The sequence below is a fragment of the Pyxicephalus adspersus genome, chromosome 9, assembly GCF_032062135.1.
Source record: "Pyxicephalus adspersus chromosome 9, UCB_Pads_2.0, whole genome shotgun sequence".
Lineage (NCBI taxonomy): Eukaryota > Metazoa > Chordata > Amphibia > Anura > Pyxicephalidae > Pyxicephalus > Pyxicephalus adspersus.
The window spans coordinates 41,599,913-41,622,834 of record NC_092866.1 but is presented as its reverse complement, the minus strand read 5'-3'; the positions used below and the strand labels follow the sequence as shown (position 1 = coordinate 41,622,834).

Below are 22,922 nucleotides of genomic sequence, written 5' to 3'. Positions count from 1 at the left end.
TTTAACAGATACCAATTATCTTTTTTTTTTTTTTTACCTGTATGTCTATAAGGGTGGTAGCCTTCCGAATGGACAGAATGGCTTAATAATTATAGCAGGAGTTCCCTGAAGACCTGAAAATTATTTAAATGGTAAAAAGGTTGAGAAATACTGCTCTGTTTGGTTGCCAGCCATAGTGAAATGCTCCCATGGCCTATTGCCTATTTACCACTGCGATTCTTGGGAGGAACTTTGTTACCACAGTCTTCCCTAGCTGTGATATCAGCGGTGTTGCTGTTGGTTTCTTGTATTGCATATTACCCAACACATATCATCAGGCATAGCCTGGAAAACTGGCAGACCACAAGTATGGGAACAGCTGTGGTGCCCATACATACATTGTTGGCACCAATTGAAGACCGTTTTATAAGGCATGGGCTCGGATGGTCACGAGAGCATCACAACTGGCAAGTCTGCAGTATTGGGTAATTTTTTTTTAAAGATTTTTTTTTTGGAGATTAGGAGTGAATCACGAACATGTGTGAGTCATTATAGTCTACAAATTAAGAGATAATTAAAAATATAAAAATTTTCCATAGAGCTCCTTGAAGCCTCTAAAGTATGAAAACAAAATGTTCATTGCCAAAATAGATGAAACCAAGACTATCCTCAAACTTTACCTCCCAGAATGGATGGATTGGGAGTTTGTACAACAATTCAGAATAAACAGAACACATTTCCATAATCCCTTGCAAAGACACCGGTTTTCTTCTAAGAAGGAAATCTTTTGTATGCCCCTGAATTTGTTCTGTAAACAACCAATAGTAAACTGGTGGAAATGCACAGGGGAAAATCCTCCAGCCGGTAAATTGGCTTGTAACCATCCAGAAATGGTAGAACATTGTTCTCCCTAGGCAGTCCGAGCATTGGAGCCATCATAAGGTAATGTAACAAAAAATTCACATACCGATCATTTCATACAATAGTGTGATAAAGCCTCATTTCTACCACTGTACTCTTTTATATGTTAGGGCGTTCGGCCCAATTCAATAACTTTGAACAATAAGAAAAAAACTTTATTTTAGCCATTTGAGTTTAACTTTAAGATCTCTCTGGCATTTGCTGTAAAACTAACTTTTTTAAAATGTAAATCTGTATCCTAGTATGTTTGCTTTGTGAATTGAGCCTATTGCATTGGCAAAAATATATTTTATGTTTGTATATGTTTCTGGAATATTGTGAACAGCAAGAAATTTCCATTTTTCTAATGGATAGAGTTTAGACTCCTGAAACATTGAGGTTGATTTACTAAAGGAATACATACTGTTCCCTTACCAATGTGAAAAATCTCCTTGCAGTGAATCTTTTAATTATTTAGTGAATGTGTTGAAGCTCTGCTGACTTCACCTATTCATTCACATGCAAACAGAAATCCATTTTGTTCAGATTTCCTTGCATGATATTGGGTATTCTTTGCAAAGTGAATTTTGACTGTATTCATTAAACTAAGTAAAATATTCATTTAGCAGCCTAAAATAATAAATTAACCCCACTGTGTTTATGAATTTATTTTATAGATTTTGCTTCTGCATAGCTGTAAGAACACTCACCATGGGGGACATGTATAATTTCCGTTTGACAGCAAGATATTTCTAAGCAGCTTTGAGACAGATTTGTGTAGGAATGCAGGCGTAGTGCAGTATACAAGGATGATGAGAGTATAGTGTAAGTCTAGAGGGAAATATATTTATGCATAGATATTTCCCCATCTTTATTAATTTTAAAAACATGTCAAGAAATTAAAAATACCTGGGGCTTCCACTGCTGACTTAATTAAAAGATGTGTGTTGTGTCTTTATCCTTACTGTATACCTACCCTATTGTCTTGTGATATATTGACTTTGAGAAACTATGTGCATATCGGACACATGACTGCCAAATTTTTTTTAGAAAACTGTTTGCAAATGGGTTGCTGAAAAAAACACGAATTTATCTAAAAAAAATGTAAAAATTTTAAAGAATTACCTACACAGTGAAGAATAATTTACAGTAAGGTTTGGCAGCTATATTGTTAAGTCAACACATTACCCTGATCCATGATCCAATATTATGTTTGGATTAAGAGTGCGCTCGGAATAATCCATAAAAAGCAAGATGCTGTACTATGAAAGCAGAACAATTCTAATCTTCTAATGTTGAAAGCTGTTTGGCTTCCAATGAAACTAATGAACAGCATAAATACAATATACATATATATATTATATATGTATATACATATACTCAACACAGAGAAAATACATTGCTGAAATCTTTAGTTAACTAAGGTCTGTTTGTCTGGATTTGTAATTATGTCATTTTAGACATGTTTAGGGTCACCATCATGAGTTAGTAGAGAATATTGAGGTATATGGTTGGCATAGTACTTGTTAGCTTGGCTGAGTGAAAGTGGAATTTTATCAGGATAAATGTTACTTTAGTGTTTTGTTGCTTTTTTATTGTATCTGCCATAATACATGAAAACTGAAGGTTACAATTAACAAAGTAATTCCCTTGGTAAGGAAAACATGTTCGTTGAATGGTACATGCATGGACTTGGATTTTGTGTTAAGGGCAATGTGTTGCTCCTAATAATTTAATGCACCTCTGGTGGGGTAGAAAGGGGGAATGAATCTTTTATCCCGTTCCACTACTAGACTTCTGTCATTGTAGTAGTACACTTTATAGTAAGAAAATGTTCTTTGGCACCATTAAAGTATATCCCACATTTATATAATCCCAAATGTAATACATTGCAGCTCTTTAACCAATAGATAGGTTGCTTGCATTAAGTTTTCTTTTTTTTCAGGATTACTGAATATTTATTTTGTAAGCCTGTGACTTGTGCCCTCTTCATTCTTCACTAAGCACAGATGAATTAGATAATAACATATTTTCAAAATGTCGTATGAAAGGTCTTGTTCACATGAAAAACGGCAAGACACTGACAGGCCCATACCTGCACCTACTTTCTCTGTCACGGTGGGTATGTCAGCACAGCACAAAGACATATTGTGTGTTTTGTTATCCACAATTTCTCATCTTCTTATTTCCATTTTGATTTCCAGCCAGCTCTGCCTCTGCCACACAACATGTTTCCATCTGCCTTGTGCCTTCATTCTAGAGAAAGGGCTTTATTCCCACTTTTCACCTCCATTTCCTTTTTTTCTTTGTTTCATTGTCGGATTTCCATGCTTTTCTTTATTCTGCCGCTGCATTGGTGAATTTTTACACTAATGTGTATGTGTACTCAGCTTTGTGTAATCTGGAGAGTATGCAGTCAAGCAGGTCTAGTATAGACTGTATCTTTGCAAGGTAAAAAGTGGATTGGGCCTGATTTATTAAAGCGCTCCAATACACTTTCATCAGTGAAACTGGGTGATCCAGCAAACTTGGAATGGATCTGGTCCAGGATTCAAAACTTTTGCTAGCAAATGGCTTTGAAGAAATATGTTCCAGGTTTGCTGGATCACCCAGTATTACTGAATAAAGTGTATCCTCTCCTGTCATGGAAAGCTTTATTAAAGCAAGACCAAGGTCCCTACTTTTATTTGGCAAAGATACAGTCCTTACTTGACCTGCTTGACTATCAGGCACCTTGGGTGAAAGATTTGTTGCCCATAGAAACTTTCTCTCTTTTTTTGTCATTATGAAACATGGAACATTGGGCAGTACACAGTAGCCTTGTATATCTATCATTTAAAACATTATAGCTCTTCTATAGGTCTATTGTAATCTGAAAAAGATTGCACAGAGTTGAAAATACAAGTTCTTTATCAAACATGTTGACATTTTGTGCCAAACACAAAACTCTTTCTCAAGCATGATGTCTTTTTTTTATTTGCAGTTTAAAATATATTATGGTGAACCAAAATTCTTTGAACTTAAAGGCCCCTTACCTTCGTCGTGGTTGTTTTATAGCTGCTCCAGGCATTTTTACTAGTTTCCAGCCTGGTTTGATATCAAGTTGGGGGAAGAGATTTCCATTAAAAGTATTGATGCAGTAACCAAGAACTAATAGAATGTAATACAGTTCTGCTGTACTTTCCTGTGTCTACAGTAATCAGACAATACAATATTTCAGCCAGAGAAGGCATCTTGAAACATGCATTATGATGTTTAGTGCATGTCATGGTCAAACCAGTTTTATTGTAAACTGCTGTAGATTTACTTCCAATTAAAATAATTTTCAGTAGATTCACTGAACACTTGTTGGATGAGAATTAGCAAATTAATAAATCCAGTTATAAGGAAGATGTTAAAACAATGGATCACAGTCAGCATCCAGTTTTGAATATGGATATATACCCCTTACCCACCAAACATTGGAAAAGGGAACCTGTACTGAAGAACTATGGAGGCTCCCATTGCTGAATCCTCCCCTTGTAAAATACTGGTCCTATTACTGTCCCAAAACTTTGTGTCACTGACTAGAAACAAGTTCAAGGATCTCAGTGGTTTTGACTTTGACTCTGATCTGGACCCTTAGTTTGGAACATTGGTTTAGAATGTTTTGCAGCCAGAGGTGGCCAACAAGCTAGCATTTTTGGAATGGCAGCCTTTACATTTATTTTAATATGTGATTACCTTAACTGATTATCTATATATTGTATATTTTATAAATATTAACAACATGATTTTCAAACTTGCCTACCCATGTTCTTCTGTCTTTTGAAACTTCCCACCACTACATATCTCCCCTCCTATTGTGTGTTACTTCCCCCATCTCCTAGATTGTAAGCTCTTCGGGGCAGGGCCCTCTTGTGTCACTGTCTGTTTTCTGTCATTTGCAACTCCTATTTAATGTACAGCGCTGCGTATAATGTTGGCGCTATATAAATCCTGTTTAATAATAAATGGTTAAATTCAAGGCATGGGCTTTGCCTGTTCTGAGAGTCATGTACATAGTGCAAAAGAAAAACTTAACCACTGATCCTATTAGAAATGTCCTGAGCAGATAACTTTTTTTGTACTCTGCCCCTCTACAGATCCTAGGTTTCTCTGTAGTGTACAGAACACCTCCCCCCATGCTATATAGAGAACAGGAGCATGTAGTCCTAATATACTTCCAATCCTAATCTGTGTTTCAAAGAAAATCACAAAGACCTAATGATCATGGTACTATAGCTAATTAAATCAGATAATTGTATTAGAATGTTGAAGGGGGATCCAGAGAAGACACTATATAAGCAAAATACACCTCACCTAAAGCTTGTGCTACATAAGAGAATGTATTATTGCACAGTAATCATCTCTTGTGTGTACTTTAGATTAGGAATAAATATTATTCTTCACATACCTTGCTTTCCACAGGGTCTGATGGGGGAAGATCTGATCCCTATTAGATGTAAGTCAGAAGAATTTCTACTGTTTGTGTACAAATAAGGGGCAGCTCTGTAGCAAATCACTGCCCAACAGATGTGCAAACCATTAACCTTTGCAGAATAACTGCAGGCAACAAGTCAATCAGAGACCTGCAAATACGGTCTATTTGACAATGCAAATGGGCTAACATTGAAAAGAGATGAATATAATCCAACCTGACCTGGCAGGATTCTCACACTGCTGTGTAGTGAGATTACTTCTATTCTGTGTGTCTTCTCTACTTATTCTCTAGCGTGGCTGAAAATGGAAAAAGAAGCAAGAAAAAATATAATGGAAGCCATGAACACACTAGCCTGAAGGTCATTTGGAAATTGAAGGTGTAGAAAATAAATTTGAGGATGAAATTTAAACCATCCCTTCAACAATGACCTGTTAAACAGATGAAAAATGTTCATGTTTAATTGTGTGTACCTTTAATTGATAGCAAATTTAGTGTATCACTTGCCAGGGGAGGAAAATCAATTGTGAAATTGCTTTAGCAAATAGTTGACCTATTTGATGGGTCCATTAAGGTGGGTTCCTACTATAGCTGTGCTTTGTTATTTTGAAAACAAAAAGGCTGTTTTGTGATGTGTTAGGGCTATTTTTTTATTTGAGTGGGCTGCACAATGCACAGAAAAGTAGGGAATTATTAATAACAATTACCTGTATTTATAAAGCACCAACATATTACAGATCTGTAAACTAGGGTTTGTAAATGCAGACAGATGGAAACAATGAAACAGGAGGAGGAGAAGATCCTTCCCAAAAGAGCTGACAATCTATAGCTACGTACACACGGCAAATTTTTCTGGGGCGAGAATCTGGCGTGTGTACAGCCCGCGTCATTCATCGTCCGATGAACGACGAGCGATCCTAATGCATCGTCCCATGAACGACGAGCGATCCTAATGCATCGTCCCATGAACGACGAGCGATCCTAATGCAAGGGAAGGGGTAGAGTGCGCAGCAGGGTGCCCCTCCATCGTTCTTCCCCTCCCCTCTCCATAGAGCAGAACGGTTCTGTATGTACACCACTCGTTCATGCATCATGCGGTTCTTATCGTTGGAAAGGATTGTGAAAGATCCTTTCCAACGACAAGAATTGCACGTGTGTATGCGGCTTAAGAGGAATGCATTGTCTTTGTCACTCCCTGTGAGCTAAAAAGACATTTTTTTAGATCCCAGGTTTTGTATACTGCCAGTCCTATCTACTCACCATGTAATAGAGATAATTGAGATAAAGACATTTTTAAAGCTTTTATGTTAACCATGGTTCCTTCCATAGATTCAATGGGGAGTAGTCACCCAGAGACAAGAAGGGCATTATTCAGAGCATTACCATTATTCTAATGACTTCAATATAGATAATGCTGCAATTGATACAATTTTTGTTTTTTGGGTTCAGATACAGTTTAGGATCAATGAATATTGTATGTAATACTGTAGTAGTAATATATACACTTCCAAGTACTCTGAGGCTAGGTGCATCCTATAGGGGAAAAACCCTTCAGCCCAGATTTTCCATATTCCAGAATATTAAAATCTGAAGCCAAGTGGTCCCATAAGAACTAGATCCAAACATCACTGTCTTCCAGGTGCATGCCCTCGGCTTGCCCATTCATTCCTATAAATAAGGACATAATTCTTCTGGATGGATGCAGTAAAGCATACTATATACACATTTCTGCTTTAATGTGCTATTCTTTTTAAATCGCATCATAATCTTATCTCACAGTAATTCATTATGTTATGATACACTACAGCTCAAAAAACTTATTTGTTCACAGTTTTTCATAGTGTATCCATTCTATGCCGGATCTTTAAACAAATGTCCTGCCTAATGCAGCACATAACATAGTTTACCAGAATTCACCAGAATGTAAATGTGAAAGCAAGAAAGTGAACTTTTCCTTTAGGATCTGCATATGTGTATCACGGTTAGAAACAAGGGGATAAGAGGAAGCGGGAACTGTCTACTAAGGTGTATATTGTTCTTAAACTAAAAAAAATATTTTATTAAGTTTCATATAATGTGTGTGTATGTTATAGTTTTAGGTGCGAGTGGTATTTCATAGATTCCTTTATTACAACATGCAAGGGTTAAGTCTTTTTTTTTTTTTTTTTTTAAAAGCTTGATGATTAAAGGGCATCGAAACATATTTCCCAGTCACATACTTTCTAAAAACAATCCTGACGCCAGACTCGGTATTATTTCTGTGCCTTGTCATGGCGTGTTGGGTGTCAGAATCATAGGAGAGCAGACGGATATAGTCAGGATTTTTCTGCAGGGCTGTCACACTTTTATAACCTGTTTGAGAAAACACTTTTCTGTACAAGATCATCAAAGGAAGTGGGAGTAAACTGAAATAAAAAGGTGTGTGTTTGGAAGATACAGAGCTCTTAAGTCTGGCTCCATACCAGTGTTCTGTATGATCTCCCCAGTTGGCTCCACAGTCACATTTTTGTTTGATTAGCAAAATATGTCATAAAACATAGGGTGAAGGCCTGCCAAAGCACTTGATTTTAGTTAATCTGTTCCAGTAGGTCCTACATAATTGTTTTGTTGAACAGATTTACAATCCACATGCTTCTTAACTGGACAGAATGAATTCTCAGAAGAATAATTGACTTGGTGTTGTATTGTGTTGATTACGTTTTTAGGTACATACCTAAAATGATCTGAGGGTAGGTAAACCCACCCAACCCTCTGGCAGAAATTGTGTTGTCTTAACTTGTCCATTCACCAAGGAAAGAAAAAAACAAGCAGAGAGTGTTGGTTTATAATATGAAAGCTTTCCACTCCTGTACTCCTGTCCTTTACACCTTCCTTGTAATAAGTTTGATTTTTTATTATTATTATTAATAAACAGGATTTATATAGCGCCAACATATTACGCAGAGTTGTACATTAAATAGGGGTTGCAAATGACAGACACATACAGACAGGGGCACAGGAGGAAAGGAGGGCCCTGCCCCAAAGAGCTTATAATTTAGGAGACAAGATTTTGAAGAAAATAATGAAAATTGATTCAAAATCAGTTATAGTTCCGCTCCAACTTTTTCATTAATTAAATGCAAAGAACTTAGAACAAGCTGTATCCTTTTGCCTCATTTGTTTTGGTATTACAGTATTACAGTGCGTAAGTAATGTGTACCTGTCACATAGTAAAATATATGGTCTAACGGTATGGCCTTCTTTTTTTTAAAGGGCCCTATGGCATATAAAAAGTGCGTTCTCTGTAGAGTTAGATTTAAAGGCGAATGCTAGTATAGAAGTTTTTGTTTATAAACTATTGGGTTTATGGTAATTTTATTATAGTATACCCCTTCATTTAGGGTGTTTTTGTGGTTAGATGTGATTTTTAGGTGTGTTTTTTCTTGAGTACTGTTCTGTGTTCCAAGTTGCCCCCTTAATAATGGAGTGCTGTGTCTTTTAGATGTACTAAGTCCTCTTTGTATTTCCAGTCTCTTACTGTATGTAACCTGTGCCTTCATTGCTTTTCCTGCCAGCTACTAGAACAAGCAGAGCCAGTGTCACTCCTACAGGAATGTTCACACCCACTAGAAATTCCCTGTGTTTCTTGGTGGCATTAAATGTCAGGAATGGAGGGGAGGAGGGACATAGATTATGTGACAATATTAACCCTTTAACCACCCGTGCAAATAGGAAAGACCGTGTCCATCTAAGAGCATAAAATTAAAACCACTCAAGTACTCCATACTTTCAGGTTATTTTAGCTTTAACTTTATGATCCGTACCTAAATCAGAAATAAAAAATAGCTGCATTGTTCACATAGGTTGAACACGTTTGCTTGAAAGGTATTTGGTGTTTTTTTTGTATAGTGTGGATAAAATTTGTATAGTGTATATAGTATAGTAATATAATCTCTGTGATTGAAAGGTAATATATCACCCTGGTAAGTGAGCAGCCATATTTCCTAATAAATCACCCCCATTGTATAGCCCTGTGCAGTGTCAGTCTGCAGATGTCCTGGGTAAGGCAGCAAATCTATGTCTGTAAAGGACCCCGCAGCAGATATATGCATTGCAATGCATTTTAGCTTTGTTGACCTGGAGTATCTCATTAGGTTAGTTGAATGAAGACATTATACATCATACAATCCCAAGTTTTTATATAGAAGCCTAGGACATTAAAGGGGTTAATATCAGTGCCATTTAGGTGAAAACCTAACATTTAGCTTGCTTAGACATTATGGTCTTGATTTGTTAAAGCTCTCCAAGGCTGGAGAGGATACATTTTCCACAGTGAAGCTGGGTTATCCAGCAAACCTGGAATGGAAAAGGCATTAGCTATTTGCTACCAAATATTTTGAATCCCGGACCTGATCCCTTCCAGGTTTGGTGGATCACCCAGCTTCACTGATGAAAGTGTATCTTCTTTAGCCTTAAAGAAGGCCCTATGTCTCATAAACCTAAGTCAATTTAATTTTTTTCGAATGCATGGCAGTGCTTTTGATGTCCTGCAGCCCCTGCAACTTCTACCTATGTGCAAGAACTTTAATGATGGCTGTATGACATTATTCAAGATGGGCTTCTTGATGGTGACAGTGGACAATCTTTGATCATTGTGTTTGGGATTTACTACTTGTTGAGTTCTTAAATTCCATTGACATGTAAACTAAGCTTCTGAGATTTCACTGATTAGGTTTACATATTCTTTAACATGACAATGACTTCTTTTCATCATCCCACAAAGCTGGAGTTAAATACCCTCCTCTGCCCACTGTAAATGGTTAGGCAGTCATTTTCTGGATCAAAATGAAAAGTATTAATTTGTGTCTTGAGAATCTTATTCCAGTCAGTCTCTTTATCTCCCCCTCACACGCCATCCTCCCACTTTCCTGCTTTTGTTTGTACATTGTGGTTCATCTGAAGAAAATGCGGTCTACTTTTAACACTGTTTTAGATGGACATTTCTTTCTATTTTATATATTTCTTTATAGTTTTTTGCTTACATCACAACCAATTTGAATGTAAACACACATTTTAAACTATAAAACACACAAGAATGCAATAACATGCTTAGGTAGAACCAATACAGCTAGGACTAAAGATAATGATGTTTTAGTAACATTCATTCCTGCCTTTTGTCATTTACCTGTGTGATTGTTACTCTGCCATATTATTATTATTATTATTATTATAAACAGTATTTATATAGCCCCAACATATTACGCAGTGCTGTAAATGAAATAGGGTTTGCCAATGACAGACAGATACAGACGGTGACACAGGAGGAGGAGAGGACCCTGCCCTGAAGAGCTTACAATCTAGGAGGTGGGGGAAGTATCACATAATGGGAGGAGGGTTTTGGAATGGTGGGAAGTAGTGAAGGTTTTAGGACTAACCTTTTATTTCAGGATTTTATAACACAACTGCAAACTATGTTTTTTGGTTATTGGTAGCATATATATATATATATATATATATAGTTAAACTAGAGCACAAAAAAAGTAAAAATCTGCTTTCCTTGCATCCCATTCTATAGACATACATAGGGCCAGATCAGAATGGTTGGAGAAAACTCAACATACTCAATCATACAAACCATTGTACAGTAAATTACAGTGATCTAGTGAGGGTTTATTTTGCAGGGTTCGTATACAGCAGGGTAAATAAATGTGTGATAATCCCCTGAGGTTTATGGGAAACAATTAGTGCTAGCCTAGTACCCAGTATTATATTGAATTTTTTTCGAATGCATGGCAGTGCTTTTGATGTCCTGCAGCCCCTGCAACTTCTACCTATGTGCAAGAACTTTAATGATGGCTGTATGACATTATTCAAGATGGGCTTCTTGATGGTGACAGTGGACAATCTTTGATCATTGTGTTAGGGATTTACTACTTGTTGAGTTCTTAAATTCCATTGACATGTAAACTAAGCTTCTGAGATTTCACTGATTAGGTTTACATATTCTTTAACATGACAATGACTTCTTTTCATCATCCCACAAAGCTCGAGTTAAATACCCTCCTCTGCCCACTGTAAATGGTTAGGCAGTCATTTTCTGGATCAAAATGAAAAGTATTAATTTGTGTCTTGAGAATCTTATTCCAGTCAGTCTCTTTATCTCCCCCTCACACGCCATCCTCCCACTTTCCTGCTTTTGTTTGTACATTGTGGTTCATCTGAAGAAAATGCGGTCTACTTTTAACACTGTTTTAGATGGACATTTCTTTCTATTTTATATATTTCTTTATAGTTTTTTGCTTACATCACAACCAATTTGAATGTAAACACACATTTTAAACTATAAAACACACAAGAATGCAATAACATGCTTAGGTAGAACCAATACAGCTAGGACTAAAGATAATGATGTTTTAGTAACATTCATTCCTGCCTTTTGTCATTTACCTGTGTGATTGTTACTCTGCCATATTATTATTATTATTATTATTATAAACAGTATTTATATAGCCCCAACATATTACGCAGTGCTGTAAATGAAATAGGGTTTGCCAATGACAGACAGATACAGACGGTGACACAGGAGGAGGAGAGGACCCTGCCCTGAAGAGCTTACAATCTAGGAGGTGGGGGAAGTATCACATAATGGGAGGAGGGTTATGGAATGGTTGGAAGTAGTGAAGGTTTTAGGACTAACCTTTTATTTCAGGATTTTATAACACAACTGCAAACTATGTTTTTTGGTTATTGGTAGCATATATATATATATATATATATATAGTTAAACTAGAGCACAAAAAAAGTAAAAATCTGCTTTCCTTGCATCCCATTCTATAGACATACATAGGGCCAGATCAGAATGGTTGGAGAAAACTCAACATACTCAATCATACAAACCATTGTACAGTAAATTACAGTGATCTAGTGAGGGTTTATTTTGCAGGGTTCGTATACAGCAGGGTAAATAAATGTGTGATAATCCCCTGAGGTTTATGGGAAACAATTAGTGCTAGCCTAGTACCCAGTATTATATTGGTATGGAAAAAGTTCTGTGTGAAGAATTGGGGCTTATATATATTTATGGTTGAATCATACAACTACTATTTACCTTTAAGAGGTTTTAGTAAAAGGGAGAATTTAGATTGGGGGGTAAACATTCTTTTCTCTGACACCCTTTACTTGTTCTCTAATGATGGCAGATTAGTTTGTTTGGAAATAAGAGTGTAAAAATGAGCTATCAATAGAAGACCAAAGAAGTTTTTGTTTTGGCTGCTTTGACAGGATAATAAAAATATTAATTATCTATTTCCCCTTTTGCTTCCCTTTTTCTGTACCGGCTTTATTGTGGAATTAATGATGCATGGAATAGAATTTTTCTAATTTCAGCACAATCTGTCTGGTTTACTACAGCAGCACTGACCACCTTGTTCTTGTTTCTCTCCCCCTGATGTCCCCTGTCCATTGTTCAGCTTGATGTAGCATTAGCCAGGTTTTGTTTTCTTAGTCATGTCAAAGAGACAAGAGGTTTCCATTGTATCATATTATTAAAAACAAGTTGAGAGTTGTTCCCTAATAGCAGCTGTATAATACTGTGGTGGATTACAAAAGGTGATCGGAATTCTGCATCCATATAGTTATGGGGTCACATAATTCAAATGTGAAGATGCCTGCTCAAATTTTCTATGGTATCTCTATCGGCCTATTGCACATTTTGTGTTATTCATTTTATTTATTAAAAGTCTGGCTCTGTGCTTGGGTGTCCTTATAAAATAGACTGAGGCGGGTGAGTGGCCTGAGTCATTGAAGGAGAAATATTGTTTCACCGATGACTCAGTATGACGAATGATTCCTTCAAAGTTATAGGAACTATTCTACAGGAAGAGTGTTTGCACATGCAGCAGTCCATTAGTTAGATATAGTAACATGTTTCTGCCAAGTCTGACTATATCCAGATTAAAGGTGTATTGTGATACAAACTATTCTGGGAGTGGCTATGTTGACTAATTGTCTGTAATGTTTGTAGCTCCAGGCTACATGTTCCTTCCATTGTACCTCTTATTTAACAAAAGTTTAAAACTTTCAAATAGTCACTGTATTTTTTGGTCTGCATCATGCTTCATCTGTAGGGATTCCTTGAAATCTATGGCTTTATTGACTTAAATCATTGGTTTGTTTTGTCACTGATCATTTGTGAGTTCATTCAAAATAATTCATTTTTTTAGTTTAATAAAGTTTTGATATTCTTTTTGTGTTTGTGTGACTTTACTTTGGGCAATGGTTTTGTGGTTTTCTTCCGCAATCCAAAAACATACCCCAAAATTAGCCCTAGACTGTTAGAGACATTAGACCAGGGGATGGCAAACTTTTTATGGCCACTAGGCCATATCAGTGGTGGGTGAAAGCACAGTAGTCTGAGTCCCGCCCTAATGGCCACCACCAGGAAATGCCCCCTTAAGTGAAATCCCTCTCCTCCGTATGCGGAGGAGAGGGATTTCCCTTCAGGGAGCCTTCCATATTTACCTCGCTGGCCGTCAACGCCAGCCACGGTAAATAGGGGAGCAACAGCAAGGAGGCGGCTCCGGTAGTTCTTAACGCCCCCTGGCCGATCTGGCTGGCATTAGGCCCAATCGACCAGGGGTCATTAGGCCGGAAGGAACTACCGGCTAGGTCGTATCTGGCCTAAAGGCCGGAGTTTACCGACCCCTGCATTAGACTACAGTAGGGGCATCAGATTGTGTGCTTCTCCCAGGGACATTTATTGACATGACATTGGACCCTATAAAGTGTGGTTAATTTTTTTGGTTTAATATAAATCGTAAGTAGTAGTATTAGTAAATGGAAGTATTATTATAATAAAACCTATTTCAGCTATTGGTTGATGCAATGAGATACCTGTAAATTTTGCAGATATGTGCTCTATATATTGTCACTTTCCTGTAGATAACAATGTGTTTGATTTGTATTTCAGAATCAACATGGGAGAATACAATGAGAAAAAAGAGACCTGTGGGACGATATGTCTGAAGTATCTCCTCTTCACTTTCAACTTTTTTTTCTGGGTGAGTTGTTAGGACACATTTATTAAAAATCACCTAACTAGATACAAAATTGTAGTATTCTCTCCAGGACCTTTTACCCGGGCGCACCACCCAGCACTTTTCAGTAACCACCTGGGTGGTTACGAAAAAGTTGGGTCACAATCAGGGGCTTGCACCCACCTTCTTCACTACCACCCAGGTTAAAAAAATTCTGGAAAGAATACTGACATTTTTTGCCAGCAATCTTCTTGCCTCCTGGCTTTGTACAGTCATGTAGATAACTTGTACATTTGGATAATTATAAGTTTGCGGTACACAATCTTGGACAGTGTGCACACAGGCAGTTATAGGTTGTGTAATTATAAACGTTGATTAATCATGTGATTTCATATAGGTGTGATTTTTCTTATTTATTGTGTTTGTTGTTTATTTTCAGTGTTAATATGGAAAAGCAAAGCGTCCATGCTTTATGCAATATATTGCAGTTTTTAGTGTAATGTGGTTATTTATAGTTTCAGTACTTTGATAATGGTTTTACTACAACTGAACTATACTTTCCACATTTTTAAAAATGCAGCCCGAAATGTATTGCAAACTTTCCTAATGGTCTTGCTTGTGAAAAGTGTTTGCCATTATTGTCTTTTGTAAGACCACAATACAAAGTTACAGGTTAAATTTCCACAGATTTCTGTATCCCTGAAGTGCTTCACTGCATCCTAGGCTTAGGCTATAGATTGGACCACACCAATCCTTCCAGGAACACTGCCCCTTCTTATTTAAAGGCTCTATTTCCTACTTCTATTTATAGGATTTGTCATGTGACCACTGAAGACATTGGGCCTGATTTATTAAGCTTTCCAAGGCTGGAGAGGATACACTTTCATCAGTGAAGCTGAGTGATCAAGCAAACCTGGAATGGATCAAGTCCAGGATTCGAAACACTTCCTAGCAAATAGCAAATGACTTTGATGAAATCCATTCCAGGTTTGCTTGATCACCCATCTTCACTGATAAAATTGTATCTTCTCCAGCCTTGGAGAGCTTTATTAAATCAGAACCATTGGGTGAGGCAAAGGCTAGTCTTAACATTGAGTATGCTCAAATGACAGCACTGTGTAATCAATCTGGTTCCATTTCATCTAATATTGATATTTATTTTAAACCTTATCTCCATCTCTCCATAACTGATCAGAAGTAAAATATCCAGAACCCAGTTTCCTCATGTTTTATATGTTTCCTCTTCTGTTTACAGTTGGCTGGTCTCGCTGTAATGGCCGTAGGAATTTGGACGCTGGTTCAGAAAAGTGACTACATCAGCCTGCTACCCTCAAACACCTATGCTGCCACAGCTTACATCCTCGTGGTTGCAGGTGCCATTGTAATGGTAACTGGCATCCTTGGCTGCTGTGCAACATTCAAGGAGAGGAAGAGCCTGCTGAAAGTTGTAAGTTTACTCATTTTAACATTTATTGTGTATTTATTAATAATATTTTTATTATTATTACTAAGCAGAATTTATATAGCGCCAGTATATTACACAGCGCTGTACATTAAATAGGGGTTGCAAATGACAGACAGATACAGACAGTGACACAGGAGGAGGAGAGGACCCTGCCCCGAAGAGCTTACAATCTAAGAGGTGGTGAAAGCAGCAAACACTAATGACAATATCTCTAAAATACAACATCCTGTACTGAATCGTTCATTTATTGTTTATAATAGTTGTGTTCCCATGTTTGTTTCATATTTAATGTGGAAGGCTTAAATCCTCCCTTTGGTTTATATCTTTTTCATTCCACCATTTCCTTTTTGATGTTCTGTCACCTTCAGTCTTCTGATCTCTCTCACTGGGACACAAAGTAACACAAAATCTGTCCAATGGGGACATAAATAGTAAGAAAAGAAAAACACGTTAATGTAGTTGACATTTAGTTGTAGTTAGTTTTAGTTGAGTTTTGTTTTAGGGATACTTGACTTATAACGGAGATTTCATCTCACTTCCTGCACATCTGCTTATCAGGACTATAGCATTTTTTGTATTTGACATATTTTATAGGCTCTGGAATAGTTTCAGTATTATCTGAAAAGGTTGATGCATGACTTATATCTCAATTATTCACTTTCAGAGTTTCAGAGTAACTCTAACCCTGTGTTTGAGTTTGTTCGCTGTGTTTGAGTAAAGTTAACATTTTCTTTGATGCCCAAAGACACACTGTTTCAAATTGGTTTTAAAATGGGTTTGAAAGTCAAGAGCAAAAATATATTCTTAAACTTATTTTGAGGGACTTGCATTACAAGTAATGATGTTTGCATCAGATATATATTTCATTAATTATATATAATTATATATATATAGTTATATTAATTATATTATATATAGTTATATAAATAATAAAAAAAATACCAAGAAAACTAATGACACACAAACGTTGTATTCCTTTGAGCCAGCCCTCCTCTGCACACCACTTCTGACAGTCATGTAAAATATATAAAGCTTAGCTTCCCTTCACTCCTTACTATAGGCATATGGTTTGCAGCACCAGTAAGGGTAAACGTTTTAATAAAAATGCCAAAGATGCCAAATCCGGCGTAACTCCCCTTCTTTCTGTCCCCAAGACTTAGGAACTAACCAAAAGTTTAGGGTTTACATAGGAAACTCACTGGTATAGTTCAAGACATCAGTCAGGATCACAATATAGGTGTAAATGCAGTGTATATTGCCTGAACCACAAGTTTTCCTAAGGAATTATAGACATTGGCATTCCTGTGTCCATGGAGCTATACAACCATCACAAATTAAACTAAAATGTGTGTTGCTATGACACGGCGATCTGCCTGGACAGCAGTTGTTTACCTAGGTGTACATCTAGAGGAGTGTGTTTGTCTTAGTCTCTTCTGGGCAGGTCCCAGTAATGCTGGTGCAATGTCAGGAATGTGAGTTGGGATCTCTCCTCCCAACCATTTATCTCTCCTCCTGGATTCCAGGAAAAAGCCAAACACAGTGCCACCTGCTGGTAACACTGAAATCTGTGACCTTTGACATTCCTTACACAATAATACACACTTAGACATTTTTTAGCTAGGTATACATTGGGCATAATTTATTAAAGCTCTTTAAGGCAGGAGAGGATACACTTTCAGCAGTGAAGCTGAAAAGATTGAAAACATTTGTTAACAAATAGCAAATTACTTTTAAGAAATCCATTCCAGGTTTGTTGGATCGCTCAGCTTCACTGCTGAAATTGTATCCTCTCCAGCCTTGGAGAGCTTTATTAAATCAGGCCCTATATCTCTAAAGCTAAGTATATATTGAGCCTGATTTAATAAAGCTCTCCAAGACTGGAAAGGATACACTTTCATCAGTGAACCTGGGTGATCCAACAAACCTGAAATGGATCTGGTCCAGGACTCAAAACATTTGCTAGCAAATAGCAAATGATATTAAATGAATCCATTTCAAGTTTGCTGGATCACCCAGCTTCACTGATGAAAGTGTATCCTCTCTAGCCTTGGAGAGCTTTATTAAATTAGACTCTATATCTCTATATCTGTACAATGTGTGTTGTTTCCAACCGATTGGACATAAATGTCACATAGATCAAAGAGATTCTATTTAGAAGCATTATAATGACATTCATATAACTACATTCATATAACTACTTCTTGTGCCATATTCTATATTTCAATAAAATTACGGTAAAGAATATTATAATACCTATTAATTTTGCATTTAAATAGCAAGTCAATTAGAAGGTTCAGATTGCATTATTATTGTATTTGAGATAGAAAAAAAACTAGATCATCTCAAAGTGTATGCTTGCAATAAGAGTTTTAGGGTTAATGTAGTACCTTTGCCTATATATTAGCAGTCATTTTTGATTGGAATCACAGTTCATTCTAAGTTTATTTTCCTTCTGCTTTCAGTATTTCATCCTGCTGTTGTGTATATTCATCCTGGAGATCTTGGCTGGAATCTTGGCTTACATATACTACCAACAGGTAGGTGGATTGCTTTAAGCTAGAGATACAAACAAAAAAGTTTTCAGTCTTATTGTATTACTGAACAATTAGTGACTTTGTTACTTCCTTTGTTGATAGGATTGATAGGATGTTGTATCCGTTTACAAACAGAGGAAAACATAAAGAATATCTGGAGGCAATACAAGAAAAATAATGTAGTGTAGCTTATCATTCCTTTATATTTCACATGCCTTTAATTTATATGTCAAATGTTATCAGCTATTACAGCTATCTTTTGTAAACTACAGACTCCTCTTATAATGCAGAGAGAAAAGTGTCAAGTCTTGGGTGACAACATTACTTCTTGATACATACGTAGCAAAGAAAAATGCCCCCAAAAAACCCATTCATTCATTGATTCATGTGACAGTAGAAAGAATGAGCGCTGTACATACAACACTATTCAGTTCTATGGGGACAAGAGGGGGAGAACTAGCGAATGGCACTCCACTGTGTCCTTCATAAGAAAGTACAACAGTTGTCTCTGCTTGATTATTATTTGATCTGCAAGGATGGAACAATAAATGAAACGAGGCCTGCTAGACTTTCACCTGAGGTGATCATAATCATTCATCTCTAGTGGCAGTTATCCTGCATCTATACATAGCCTAAGACACCTTAGGGTTCATTGACATGTGTTGGCTTTGTTTTTACCTCTTTTGTTTTCATACACCAGGAATGTATTTAACCAATTTAAATTATTTTTTTATAAAATGATGGTATGTGTTCATTTCAGAAGATTAGATTTCTCTACCACTTGTTATCCTTTCCGGAACCTGGCACATGAAGTTATACAAATAGGAGTGTGATGATATCTTTATTTACCTTCAGTTGAGGCTTTAGGACTGATTTAATAAACCTCTCTAAGGCTGGTGAGAATACACTTTCATCAGTGAAGTTGGGCAATCCAGCAAACCTGGAATAGATTTCTTAAAGTAATTTATTTGTTAGCAAATGTTTTGAATCCTGGATCAGATCCATTCCAGGTTTGCTGGATCACCCAGCTTCACTGATAAAAGTGTATCCTCTCCAGCCTTGGAGAGCTTTAATAAATCAGACCCATTGCGTCTCAAAGTGTTATCCTTTCAGATTGTCTTTTTAAAAAACTAGAAAGAATAACATTTTAAAGGTTGTGTTGTAAATTCGAAATAGTCTTACAGTGGTACTGTGTGTCCATAGGTTATACTGAATACTTTAGTAATCACTGTAATCCTTCATTTAATAGAAAGTCTCATTGTTAGCTCCAGACACCCCAAGGGCAGTAAAAGTCTAATTTAGTTTTATTTAATAAGTACATGGCACATGTGGCTGCATGTTCATGCACAGTAAGTCAGTAATTATGTAGAGCTTGGCGTTCTCCCTGCACACTGCAGACTGCACTCCACCCACACCTGGCAGGAATTTGGAGGTGGGTGTCATATTATAAATGTTTATTGAGATTTACTCCTAAAAGCCCAATTGATCTGTTAGTTTAAATCTGCCAAATTCATTTCAAGTACTTAAAAAAAAATATATGTGCAATACCACACATGCAGAGGTCCCTTCAGTGGTCAGGCAGCTGCTGTGTCATTATCTGTCACAATAAAGACAGTGATATTTTACACGTACATATGTTCTATATTGCTGTACCCTTATTAAACAAAGGGTTTAAACAATCAATGTAATTCACAAAAAAATATATGTAGAACTGTAACATCATGAAAACAAGGTAGTAGGAGTTGATTAGCCCACAAGTTTGGTTGGCATGACCTATCCGCTCATAATTTGGTTACTTTGCAATCTAGAATAATGAAATTATTTTGAAGACTTCTGAAAGCATATAAAACTGTAAAGCTACGTACACACTTCCAACAGTTCTTGCCTGATATTCGGCTCAGGGACGATATTGGGCGAGAATCTGGCGTGTGTACAGCGCCAGTCGTCCATCGTCCAAACGACCGTCCTGGCGGATCCACGGACGATGGACGACTAACGATCCTAATGCAAGGTAAGGGGGAGAGCGCGCAGCAGGGTGCTGCTCCGTGGTTCTCCCCCTCCCCTCTGCATAGCGCAGAACGGTGCTGTATGTACAACACTCATTCATGCATCGTGCAGTGCTAGTCGTTGGAAAGGATCGTGAAAGATACTTTCCAACGACTATTATTGCACGTGTGTATGCGACTTAAAACATTTCAAAATAAGTTACAAAGACTGGAGCTATGAGCAGTTCACATTAGATCAGATAATTTACTAATCCTACTGTGATTAGTGTACAGACGTGCCATGCAGTCCTCAAACAAGAAGCAAAGAATAGAACTATAAAAAGATGTGAAGACAATGGGCCTGATTTATTTAACTCTCCAAGGCTGGAGAGGATACACTTTCAGCAGTGAAGCTGAGTGATCCAGCAAACCTGGAAACGATTTCCTAAAATTTGCTATTTGTTTTCAATCCTGGACCAGATCCATTCCAGGTTTGCTGGATCACCCAGCTTCACTGCTGAAAGTGTATCCTCTCCAGCCTTGGAAAGCTTGAATATGTCAAGCCCAATATACTTGTATAGGCTTCTTTTGCTTGTCTTTTTTTGCAACAGGGTTCTCAGAAAAAAAGATCAAATCAATTCTGACTTTAGTTCCATTCAAATGCTTCAGTAAAAATTTAGAGTTTACAGCTCATTTAGGAACGTTGAAAAAAAATGTGCACAATCTGAAGCAGTTCTGTGTACATGATTGGGCAAGTAAATATTATATATGCACAGATGTAATCTGCATCTACAGAAACATTTTGGCAGGGTTATTTTCAGTTAAGGCAGTTCTAGGCCCTAGTTACTAAATAGAGATTTCACATATGCTTGATCTTGTGTGTTTATTAAAATTATTATAGGTATAGCTTGTTACAGTCTTGTTTTGTATTTATATGTACAATTGCTCGTATTAGGCATATACAGAAGTGGTGGAGAGGTGAGCAGCAGACCTCTACTCAAGGAGGAAGGAAGTTGCAATCAGGCGAGGATTTCTATCCTGTCTAATTGCTATTTCCTTGGCGCTACACTACTTCTGAGACACGTATTCAATGTCTTTGGGTGCTTTTAGAAGCCATTTAAGCAAAGAACCTTATTATAGAAAGAAAGCCATATGATGCCTTTTGCAAGCAATGAAAATCAAGCTATCACTTTTAAAATACTAGGTCGAGCTGAATTGTTTTGTGATCAGTTCTTTATTTTTCTCTCTTTTTATGAGCACTAGTATGTAACTTTTAGCAGGAGCTTCATCTGACCAAGATTTTATTGTACAAAATATCGTCTCTGTGTAAGGTTGTAGTTGCAATATTGCCTATCCAATTTTACTGGGTTTCTTTCTCCCTTCCCTTCCACTCTTGCATGCCGTGTATGTATGTGTTAATATACTTGTGCGTAATTCTTGCTGTGTCCCTGTCTTTCCTTCCATGCCGCAGTGTGCTCCGTTCTGCTCACAGGTAACAAATCTTCCTTCCTGATTGGCTCCATCCCATGACCTATTTCCTATATTCCACATCTTCCTAAACCTCCACTCTACCAATAAATGTAGCATTTACAAATGATGGCTACATTATTCCAAGATCGTCTTTCAAATTTTTTTATTGGTTTCTAGGACTTTGTAGTATGAATGTTTAGGGATTGTTTATGTACTGATGTAATATTATCATATTAGATAAATAAATATGCAATAGTCTTGGCAAACAAATAATATAGTATTGGCCGTGCCAAGAGGAGAGTTTATGAGGACTTTATGTGCTGTGATAAAATATTGGCTGCTATAAGCTGAGAGGTTCTAAATTAACCTGAACTGTCTGCATTTTGTCTTTACAGATCAATGATGAACTGAAGCAAAGCTTAAAGGAAACCATGACCCAGAAGTATAAACAGCCAGGAGAGGAGAAAGTGACTAATGCTGTGGACAAACTACAACAAGAGGTAAGGGTGTATTCTCTTCTCTCGTGATGCACTACTAAGGACTTGGGTATTTAGAAGATTAGAGTGTTCTGGCTTTATTCTGAGAAAACTCCTGTTTTATGTTCAATATTTTTTATTGATTTTTGGAAAATGTTTATAAAAAAAACAATTAACAAATACACATTTTTATAAATCCACAGAATAAAGGAGGGAAACAGAAAAACAATACATGTAATTGCGATATGTTCCATACAATAACAATGACATTGTACATGTATAGATAATGGTAATTGTAACCGTTCTGCGTAGCATAATTCCTTTCACTTTTACTACTAAAACATTATTTAAAAAAAATTGAGTGATAAAAAAATCCAAATGGGAGAGCAAAAATCTTAAACTAATCGGAAAACTCTTGTTTTTTATGTTTATTTATTCATGTCTTATACCATCATTGGCTTTCTTTATATAAAGTTTAAGTGCGCTGGCTTTATTCTAGGAAAACTCTTGTTTTATGTTCAAAATTTTTTATTGATTTTTGAAAAATGTTTATAAAAAAACAATTAACAAATACACATTTTTATAAATCCACAGAAATAAGGAGGGAAACAGAATACAATACAGAACAAGAACAATACAT

The 22,922-nt window shown here is 36.7% G+C and overlaps 1 protein-coding gene across 1 annotated transcript in view; it reads left to right on the top strand.

Moving 5' to 3' along the window:
- CD151 (CD151 molecule (Raph blood group)) overlaps window positions 1-22,922 on the top strand; it is a 33,091-nt gene that overhangs the window by 7,399 nt on the left and 2,770 nt on the right. The window contains exons 2-5 of the mRNA XM_072421691.1: window positions 14,286-14,376; window positions 15,608-15,799; window positions 18,280-18,354; window positions 22,202-22,306. Coding sequence (XP_072277792.1) covers window positions 14,293-14,376; window positions 15,608-15,799; window positions 18,280-18,354; window positions 22,202-22,306 — 456 coding nt within the window. The 5' untranslated portion in view covers window positions 14,286-14,292. The remainder of the gene's footprint in view (window positions 1-14,285; window positions 14,377-15,607; window positions 15,800-18,279; window positions 18,355-22,201; window positions 22,307-22,922) is intronic.